Source organism: Oncorhynchus kisutch, linkage group LG16 (assembly GCF_002021735.2).
Source record: "Oncorhynchus kisutch isolate 150728-3 linkage group LG16, Okis_V2, whole genome shotgun sequence".
NCBI classification, from domain to species: domain Eukaryota; kingdom Metazoa; phylum Chordata; class Actinopteri; order Salmoniformes; family Salmonidae; genus Oncorhynchus; species Oncorhynchus kisutch.
Window position 1 is genome coordinate 52,251,987 of NC_034189.2, and position 10,703 is coordinate 52,262,689.

The 10,703-nt window shown below is 42.3% G+C and overlaps 1 protein-coding gene across 1 annotated transcript; it reads left to right on the top strand.

Annotated features, from left to right (window-relative positions):
• The first annotated feature begins 3,767 nt into the window (after nt 1-3,767).
• On the top strand, nt 3,768-8,863 carry LOC116354032 (sodium/potassium-transporting ATPase subunit beta-233-like). The gene is made up of 5 exons (XM_031792948.1): nt 3,768-3,948; nt 5,823-5,978; nt 6,636-6,820; nt 7,052-7,135; nt 7,420-8,863. Exons 1-5 carry the CDS (start codon nt 3,783-3,785, stop codon nt 7,678-7,680), a joined length of 852 nt encoding a protein of 283 aa, XP_031648808.1. The 5' UTR covers nt 3,768-3,782; the 3' UTR covers nt 7,681-8,863.
• The last annotated feature ends 1,840 nt before the right edge of the window (nt 8,864-10,703 follow it).

The following is a 10,703-nucleotide window of genomic DNA, read 5'->3' on the forward strand; positions in this document are numbered from 1 at the left end:
CTGCCATTTATGATTATAATTCTATGGTTGGTTGTGGCTGTTGGTTTGCCCTTTTGCAGATTTCAATATACCAAAACCCGGGCCTATGATTCTCATTCTGGACCTGTATACCTGTACTGGTTTTATGCATATCCCAGCTAGCACATTTTGGTTCCTTGGAAGTTGTGGGAATGTTAAGTTTTTGGTTTCCCATTGGTTCTGATTACGAAATAATGTTTCCTGACCTGAAACTGAAAGTAATAATAAAAAATGTTCTGAGAATGGAAGTGAACAGTTCACATGTTCTGGGAATGTATATATTTTCTTTTAAGGTTGTAGGGAGGTTCTGTGACTGTTCTATGGTTCCCTGGAAGTTTTCCTGGAAGGTTTTATTAATGTTCTGAGAATGGAAATTCTAGGTTATTTGAAGGTAATTAAATAACATTCTAAGAACATGTTTCAATAAGAGCAACACAGTTAAGCTAGCAGTGTTAAACTCCAAGCACAGATCAGACACATGTGAATTCATTTTCTTAGGCATTAATCATTCAAATGCAAAACTTAAATGTATGTATTGTGGCACGTTGTCAGTGAGATTTGACCCTATGATCTTCTGTTCTCTAGCCATTGAATTAGTGCAGCTAGCATGCATTTTTTTTACTCATACAAAGCTGTTCACTTTAGTCTATTTAAACAAACCTCCATTTTAACTTCTTGCGGATCATTGGGACGCTAGCGTCCCATCTGGCCAACATCCTGTGAAATTGAAGAGCGCGAAATTCAAATGACACATCGTAATATTAAACATTCATGAAAATACAAGTGTCCTACATCAGTTAAAAGCTTAACTTCTTGTTAATCCAGCCACTTTGTCAAATTTCAAAAAGGCTTTACGGCGAAAGCACACCATGTGATTATCTGAGGACAGTGCCCCGCATACAAAAGCATTACATACATTCTTTCCAACCAAGCAGAGGCGTCAAAAGTCACAAATAGCGATTCAAAATAAATCACTTACCTTTTGAAGATCTTCATCTGGTTGCAATCACAAGGGTCCCAGCTACATAACAAATGGTCATTTTGTTCGATAAACTAACTTTTTGGGGATATAAAGGACTTTATTTGGCGCGCTTGACTCAGTAATCCACCGGTTTCCCTCGTTCAAAATGCATACAAATGAATCCCGTAAGTTACTAAAACTTCTTCAAAACAAGTCAAACAACGTTTCTAATCAAACCTCAGGTACCCTAATATGTGAATACACAATACAATTTAAGACAGAATAGTACTGTCATTACCGGAGATAAACAACGAAGTACATGCTCTCACCGGAACGCGCTACAAACACTACAGCCAAAATGGGAGCGATTTACAAAAACAACAAATTCTAGCTAATTAAAAAAAAAAGCCTGAAACTCTTTCTAAAGACTGACATCTAGTGGAAGCCCTAGGAACTACAATCTGGGAGGTATTCCTTTTATATTCCCATTGACAGCCATAGTAATCATTGTTGGGCTGAAAAAATAAATTGTCCTCGGGTTTTCGCTTGCCATATGAGTTCTGCTGTACTCACCGACATTATTTTAACAGTTTTGGAAACTTTCGTGTTTTCTATCCAATACTACCATGCATATCCTAGCTTCTGGGCCTGAGTAACAGGCAGTTTACTTTGGGCACCTCAGTCTCCAAACTTCCGTATACTGCCCCCTCAGCCCCTAAGAAGTTAAAGGAAGCGAGCACTCATTTAAGACCAGATGTGGCCATTAGTGGGTGTGACCAGCACACTTAACAAGATGGAGGATAGTTGTGTTTATGCTGAGAATGAAATGTATGTGTTTTAAATACTTTCTTTGAACCGATTTCCGAAAGTTTTCTTAATGTTCTGGGAACATGACTTAAAATAGAACTATGAGGAAACCTGTAGAATACGTTTTATTTACTTTTCTAAGTACTTACATTCCACAGAAGAACGTTGTTTCTTGAAGCTGCAATACGTAACGTTTTGGGCAACCTGACCAAATTCAGATAGATCTGTCATTCTCATTGAAAGCAAGTCTAATATGTGTTAGATCTGTTCCATGTGTGCTATTTCTATGCTTTCTGTTCTTAAGTTTTTGTTTTCACTTGTCAGTTTTGTACACCAACTGAAAAGATAGTATTTTTGTTTATGGAAAATATATTTCAGTGATTTAGATGGTACAATGATTCTCTACACTATGCTTGCTTGTTTCGTCGCAAAACTATTTTAGCAACCAGGAAAAGGCGACGTGATTTCTGCAACAGTGCCCCTAAATGTAACATTCTCTAAACAATTTGAGAACATTACTTTGAATAGAACCATGAGGAAAAGTTCAACTGAGGTACTGAAATTCCCACCTAAGAAACATATGGTTCTCAGAATGTTATACTAGCTGGGTATCCTGCACCATTCCCAGAATGTTGTGGGAAGGTTGTATGCACAATAACCATAGCACAACCACACTCTCACCAAGCTCTAAGAAACATACTGTATGGTTCTCAGGATGTTATGCGCCAGCTGGTAGTATCTAGGTTTTGTATAAAAGCTGAGCATGCAGACTGCCCCCATTGTTATTGGGACCTGAATGTATTAAGACCAATAAATTATCTGCGATGTTGGCACTATTTTTAGAGCAACCTAGTCTCTTGTGACAGGCCTAACAATTAAAGCTGAGTAGCTAGATTGAGATTTGTTTCTGAGTTTAAGAGTAACCAAAAGTGATTTTTGACAATTTGATTTACTCTGAAGCCTGAAGTTGTTCTCCTGGCTACTACTGTATGATCTACTGGTTACACTTAGTTTTCCTGCCCTAAGTGAAGAGTCAAGACGCTGTCTACTGTTATAGGTGGATTACTATTTGGAACAGGAGCTTTGTGGTTAGGTCACCTCCTGCTCCCTCCATAGGAGACACGGGCTTCTCTGTCTGCATGCATTCTACCTGTATAGGTATCAATGAGCCCAGGTGTGCATCCCAAATGGCATCCGTTTCCCCTATATTGTACACTTCTTTTGACCAGGGCACTACATGGGGAATAGGGTGCCATTTGGGACTCATTCCAGTTATGGAGAGTCTGTGTACGGACCAGGAAGCTTAAAGTAGAAATCAGGTGGGCTTGGATTAGTAGTAGAGCCAGCCAATCTATTTATCTAATTTTTAATATGTTTGATAGTGTTGTGGTGCAATGGGCAATGACTGGGCAGTCTTGAGGTTTGATGATAGGATGGACACGCATGAGATGGAATTGGAACACTGAGGAAACACTCGTTTGACGACACAATAGGCAGACTTGCTGTTTGTCTTTCTTAAGCTGTACCCTTCTTGTCTCACTTTGTGGTGCAAGACATTGCTTATGTATTTATAGTAAAATGGTATGTATTTTAAGTCCCCAACTCCACAAACACTACAGTCAAATGAAAGTGGGGATCCACAGTCTACATGTCTGCGGTGTTTAGCGTACTGTACACACTGGCTCTGCAGGGCTGGTTAGGGTGGGCAGGGTTGTGTTGACTTGAGCAGATTCTTAACTACTGCAGTAATACTAAGGTTGGACTTAGGACTTCATTATGGGGAATGTTCCTTGTTTTTCAGAGCAGATTTAACATTCTACATTTGCAGAATGCTGGAGTTCTGTATGTGGCTTTTTGTATGACTCAATTGAATGAGTGGAAATGGACCTTGTCAACAACATAACAACTAGATCTTAATTTCATGGCATCACTGGTGTTTGTAGTTTTTTTAAAGGAACATTGTATGTCACAATCATCTGTCCTCCACATCTTTTGCATGGTGATGACTCATTTCTCTCTCTCTCCTTTTACAGTTAAAATTCTAGGGTTCTACTTAATCTTCTATGCTTTTCTGGCTGGAGTATTCATCGGCACCATCCAGGCCTTGCTTCTCACCCTCAGTAACTACAAACCCACCTGGCAAGACAGAGTTGCTCCCCCAGGTAAGGTATCACTGAACACTAGACACTGAGCCACTACTGCTGCCTGGGGATAAGAGATGGTGTCCAACCACAGTGGCTTCGTTTGAATTGGCACCCTATTCCCTAACCACTGGTCAAAAGTAGTGCACTATGTAGGGAATAGGATGCAATTTGGGCTGCAGCCAGAGTCTAACATGCATGTTTGTATATCTCAGAGGGGTGGGTTATGTCCGTCAAACATCCTCTTATTGAATTTCACACTTTAACTCGTTAAGGGAGTCTCACTGTGAGATATCAGCTGAATTGACATTAGCACAGTATGGGCCAGAGAGCAGGCCGGCACAGTACCGTTTTGAGGTCCGACACAGAGGACTCTTGTCTTTCAAGTAAACGGTGGGTGTCATCCATGCATGCAGCATGTGGAACTATTTTGATACTGGTTCAGTGTCTATGGCCCTGGCTCATTCAGGCTAGCTTGTACAGTAGTATGCTTACTTCCAATAACAAACTGGTGAAATTAGATTTTTGGCAAAGATCTACAGAAGTGCTTCTGTCAAAATGAACTCGGGTCTAGTAGTGAACTGAATCCTTGACGTGTTACTGTTTTCCTACTGTTTAAATGCTCATGTCGTATTGGACATTTTGGTGTAGGTAGTGGGTCGGTCAAGTGTCGCAATTAATTCCCCTAAAGGCCTCCCACATGGGCAGAGGCCTCTCTTCCCAATTTGTTAGGTAGTGTTTAAAGAACGAGAACTGTTCCCGTTCCCCATTATTGGACTTTGCATATTTCAGGTCTTTCTCCACAGTTTCCTCTTTCTGAGAGGCTTAGTCAGTTTCGCTGGAGTCTTCTGATTACGTGGGTGTGAAAGGGAGGGAGAAGTGCTAATTGCGAGCTTTACAGTGTGGTCCCCTAACAGAGCTCTCTCCTGATGCCTTTGACTAGAGTTAAAACAGACCGTGACGTTCTGGTAGACATTGCTTGCTTCCTTTACCAGGGAGAGCTCTGTGGTAAACTGTCAACGGCAGATGCTATTCTCTACTTTATTTTCTCCCCTTACACAACACAACCCAATCCCACAGCACCAGTGCCCTTCCACAGAGCATTAACCCTTTCCTGTTGGTGTTTTCAACCATGACATTGTCAAAGACATGTAAGCTGCATTTGAATTGGGTCTAAAGCCAGTATCCCAGTCATGTCTGTCTGGGTATATATAGCCATGGTCTGCTCGGGGAACCTCCATTAGGAGAGGTAGCTAGGCGTTGATAGTGCGTTACTTTCCACAGGAGGCCTGATAACTGGGCCATGTCTTCACAACGAAGAGGTCACCTAATGGCTCTAACAAGCAGAAAGAGAAGAGTCTGACTATGTCTTTATCTCACAAGCTGACAGAGGAGAGAAGCATTACTCTCTTCAGACTCCTCACCTCACTCAGTCCAGTTAGTTCTCTTTAGTTTTCTGGTCATGAAAGATGGAACTTAGTGTGGGGGCTGGGCTGGTTGTAATAAGGAAGTAGAAGAGAATGGGGGTGAACGTGTTTTGGATCTGGTGTCGTAGCGTAGAGACAGTTGTCTTTTGTTTGAAATGGGCTTTTCCCTTTTACTGACCCGTCTTTCCTGCTAAGAACAATGACAGGGATTCACCTTGTCTTCCTCTTCAAGACTGTTTTCCAAAGTGTGGACTCTTCGATGGATGACTGCCTCACTGAAAGACTTAATTAGAAAGCAAATTACACTGACTGTTCTTAACTGGTTTCATACTCATTACTGTTGTGAGTTAGAGTAAATAGAATGGCCACAAGTCCACTGAAACATTATTGTCCTATTATAAAAGTGTGTATTGCTATTAGTACTTTACTTCTGTATTATTGAAACTGATGTTGACTGTCTGTTCTCAGGCCTGTCACACACCCCACGCTCCGACAAATCCGAGATCGCCTTCAACTTGAATGATGTGGAGACCTACTTGACTTACACCAAGGCCATGCGAGAGTTCCTGGTTATGTACGACGACGACAAACAGCGGGACCAGATGAAATACGAGGATTGTGGAGGTACAGGAAGTGTTCCATTCCGCTCTCTACCCCCTACCCTTAGCTCCTAGTCCTACCCTTAGCTCCTAGTCCTACCCCTAGCTCCTAGTCCTACCCCTAGCTCCTAGTCCTACCCCTAGCTCCTAGTCCTACCCCTAGCTCCTAGTCCTACCCCCAGCTCCTAGTCCTACCCCCAGCTCCTAGTCCTAGCCCCAGCTCCTAGTCCTAGCTCCTAGTCCTACTCCTAGTCCTACCCCTAGCTCCTAGTCCTACTCCTAGTCCTAGCTCCTAGTCCTACCCCCAGCTCCTAGTCCTACCCCCAGCTCCTAGTCCTACCCCCAGCTCCTAGTCCTACCCCCAGCTCCTAGTCCTAGCCCTAGCTCCTAGTCCTACCACCTGCCATGACACAGACCTAAGAGGTGCTCAGTGTGGTGGAAGCTCTACTTAGATGGAGGTGGTACCATCATCTTCTAGCATTTTGCTTATTGAATCCTTTCTGACAGTCTAACATCAGGTGGGATAGGAACTAAGTGTCCAGGACATGGAATGGAGTTGTGTATTGGCTTCAGAGAGAAGGTGTTTTTTTGTAATTTGTTTTTGATGAATTAGTTGAAGCGAGCAGTTGTGGCTTCCTGTGCTCAGTTGTTTATTTTTGATTTGTCCTCCTCCTGCCTTCAGAGCAACCCGAAGACTATAAGAACCGTGGTGACCTGGAGAGTGATGTGGGGATCAGGAAGGCCTGTCGCTTCCAGAGGAGCTGGCTTGGGCCTTGCTCCGGGATGGAAGACAGAGACTTTGGCTTCAAGGAAGGAAAACCCTGCCTGATCGTCAAGCTCAACAGGATCGTCAACTTCAGGCCACGGGTAAATATCCTAAGGACATATGAAAAGTTGACCCCTTGTATAAACTGGTCACTTTGATATTTCCAGTGGCCCCTGGTTGTTAGTTTATGCATATTTACCTACTTTTACCCAAAGTAGTAGTACATTATTGAATACAAAATCTACATAAACTTTCTTAGGTAAAAGTGTTACTGTTTTTAACAGATTGTTTTGCCTCCTTCCTCACTGTGTACATATCCTCCATTCTTTCAGCCCCCCAGCTCCAATGAAAGCATCCCTGAGGGAGCCCAGACCAAGGTCCAGCCCAACGTCATGCCCATCTTCTGCACCAACAAGGTACAGTACGCCAGACAGAATTAGATGGAACAACATCGAATCACAATTGATCATTCCAATGTCAGTTGACAGTAGTCAGTAAAGCAACATTGAAGCCTAAGGGAATGTTGACTTGAATGGGGAATGTTCATTCGAGCAATTCTAGAATTGCTTTCGATGAATAGTCCCTGTTCCGTCACTAAACCAGGCATTGTAAATGTGTTTCTGGGTGAAGGTCAGATGTCAGAATGACCAAAATAGCACCGTCTTTCTCCTTTTGACTGTCTCACCCAATCTCTTTGCAGAGAGAGGAGGACGCTGGTAAGATGGGTGAGGTGAAGTACTACGGCATTGGGGAAGGTTTCCCCCTCCAGTATTACCCTTACTACGGCAAGCTGCTCCACCCCCAGTACCTGCAGCCCCTAGTGGCCCTCCAGTTCGTCAACCTCACCATGAACACCGAGCTGCGCATCGAGTGCAGAGCCTACGGAGAGAACATTGGCTACAGCGAGAAGGACAAGTTCCAAGGAAAATTTGACGTTAAATTCACTGTCACCAACTTATGACCACAGTTAGGTTCATAGCACTTTTTCTCTCCAGCCCCCTCTCCCTCCCTAACCATTTCTCAAAAGTAACAAAATAATTTAGGAAAGGGAGTTGGGGTGGAAATACGAAGTTAAGTTAAAAAAATTTAAAAAATCACAACTAGTCTTGAACAAAACTCATAACATACGGGACGACACTTCATCTGTCTGCTTTACACTGGCTTCTCTGCTTCTGTCTAGGGTTAGAATGTAAGTCGCAGGAGGAGTAGCAATAGCATAAAGTATTTATTCTACTGTAAATGAATAATATTCCTTGAGCCATGGGGACATGTTTCATTTCTGACTGTAAATTGTAATTCCACTACTGATGTGTAGCGAGCAGTGTTTTGTCCCCCTCCATATTGCTGCCTTGTGTGGTTTCTATACATATTTTTGGAGTGTACAGTGCAGTAGTCGCATACATTGGTCCTTTCCAAGCCATGTTGTAACCTGTTTACTTATGTGAGCAAGCTTTAGCAGTCCAAGATGTGTATATACTATATATGAATACTTAATCATTTAAAAATATTGACACGGTACTCTCTGATCTCTTCTGACCTGTGTGAGGAAAAAGGCTGCACTCCAGGGAACTAGGCCTACTCTTTCCTTATTTTTGCCTTTGTCTGATTGTGAGAATTTTCACATGGCTTTTCTTTTAGAATCACTTAAATGTGGGATAAGGGTTTTATTCCGCTATTGTTTCAGTCTTTTACTTCTGTTTGTTCTGTTTGATTTACTCTTAATGTCGAGTTGTGTCTCCAGGTTGTTAAGGCTACTTTTGCCTGTTGTACGGCAACGGTGCTAACTCTGCTTTTTAAAGATGATTGTTTTGCTCAATTACGTCACGTCACAACGTGGTGTCACTTTCTGAATGTTTTAGCCATTTTACATGGTGGAAGGAGTTTTATATTTGTGGTACTTTTTTTAATTTAATTTTTTTCTGCAGAAAAGTGTAATGTATAAATACAATACCAAAGTCACTGGTCCAAGTTGAGAATCTTATCAGAAGCAGTGCTGTACCCCGTGTTTTTAGGATTTCTTGTCGATGTTAAGTGCTAAACGTCAATGTCTAACATCAGTCACGTTATCAGGAGTTCTCATCCGCTCTTGTCATTTATTTAATCCCAGTAAGAAAAAACCCTGAAATAAAATGATGAAAACACAACTTTCTTTATTCCAGTCTCTCTGAAACAAGACCAATACCCTGCTGTAAGGACACACCGCACTAGTCTAAAGTGGAGTCCTCTCCTTGTCTCATTTCCTTTCAATGTGCACTGATCTGAAAGAACAGCACAGGTAAAAGGACAAACCCCTAGCTATAACCTCTGCTTTAGTGACCTTCCCTGTCCTTTCAGATCAGTGACGATGGAAATGGAACCACATCAGACCGTTCCTACCCTAGTCTGGGATTGTTCAGTGAAACAGTCTGGTAGTAGCTAGTGTTCAGAGAGTAGTGAGGATTGGAAAGGAAAAGGGTTTATGTATTTTAAACCCTGCAAAAACACTTGTTAGATTTGAAATGCCCTTAATTAAAAGGAGACCATCTTCATCCAAACGGACTCCTTATTAACTCTAACCAGATGCTAACAGATCAGGGAGTAATAAGTGCTGCCAAACCAGCTCCCCTTGGTGCATCTGCCCTTCCTCTGTTTTTCTATCGCTAATGACTGTCAAGGTCAACTCGGTGCATTTCAGAAGATTTGATTTGACCTGGTTTTTTTGTGTGTTTTCTTTTTTTTTTTTGCAACAACGTGACAATAGAGAAACCGCTTGTCAAATGATTATTTTTGTTGCGTTGTCGGCTTGGAAAAGACTACAAACCACCTCGAAATAAAGGATGTTACAGAGAGCTGTCAATGCTAAGTAAGGGATATTCTGTTTTTTTCCCACTTCTAGCCTCAGTTGCCATGGTTACCACAGCTCATCTCCTGAGAGACTGCCATGGTTATCGCAGCTCCTCTCCTGAGAGACTACTGCCATGGCTACCACAGCTCAGCTAGCCTCCAGGCTTATGACACATCACCTGGGTGACTGACTAAAACAATGCTGCTCATTCTTTTTTTTAAACAGTTTTATTTAACTAGGCAAGTCAATTAAGAACAGATTCTTATTAACAATGACGACCTACCCCAGCCAAACCCTAAACCAGACAACGATGGGCCAATTGGCTTCCAATCACAGTGAAACAGCCTGGAATTGAACCAGGGTCTGTAGTGACACCTCTAGCACTGAGATGCAGTGCCTTAGACCGCTGCGCCACTCGAGAGCCAATGTGGAAAGGACTAGCCCTTGATCATGACATATCGCCAGGTTACAAGAAGTCCTCCAGAAGCGTGTTGTAACTGAGAAATACTGCCGGCTGCAACTGTGATAAAGCCTGTTAAAACAGTGTACAGCACAGGAGGTTGGTGGCTCCTTAATTGGGGAGAACGGGCTTTTGGTAATGGCTGAAGTGGAATGGTATCAAATACACCAAACACATGGTTTCCAGGGGTTTGATGCCATTCCATCCGTGCCGTTCCAACCATCATTATGAGCCGACCTCCTCTCAGCAGCCTCCTGTGATGTACAGTAATTCTATATTTTGTATCTGTGAAATGAGTAAGTAAATGACTTAATGTTTCTAGAACCTGATCGCCATTAATAATCCATTCACATTTAAATGGAGTATTTGGCTGTTTTGAGCCAGTCTACCTCAGAAGATAACAGAAGGTCCTTGGACCTGAAGGAGTAAAGGTAGGCTCCTTAATTAAGAGTTCATCTTGGACTACAGAAAGGCTAGCTTTGAACTATTCAATATGGAAAGCTGAAGCGTTATTGATTCAGCTATAGAAATGTGAAGGTACTTTCTGATTGAGCCAACGTGCAGCGTTTCCCCCTAATGCAGTCTCTGCTAAAGCGGGAACATTGCCTTTAAATTTCCATCACGCTATAAAGCTGAACTTTGGGGATTGAATTGGGCCCTGATACAGTTTGGCTCTGGTTCTAGTTTTATCAGAAGGTAT

What these genes read in the sequence shown, in the direction of transcription:
- LOC116354032 (XM_031792948.1), top strand. Translation starts at nt 3,783, where the DNA reads ATGGTGATGACTCATTTCTCTCTCTCTCCTTTTACAGTTAAAATTCTA. An exon ending in AGACAGAGTTGCTCCCCCAG is followed by an intron (nt 3,949 to 5,822) that starts GTAAGGTATCAC and finishes GTCTGTTCTCAG; the next exon opens with GCCTGTCACACACCCCACGC. An exon ending in GAAATACGAGGATTGTGGAG is followed by an intron (nt 5,979 to 6,635) that starts GTACAGGAAGTG and finishes TCCTGCCTTCAG; the next exon opens with AGCAACCCGAAGACTATAAG.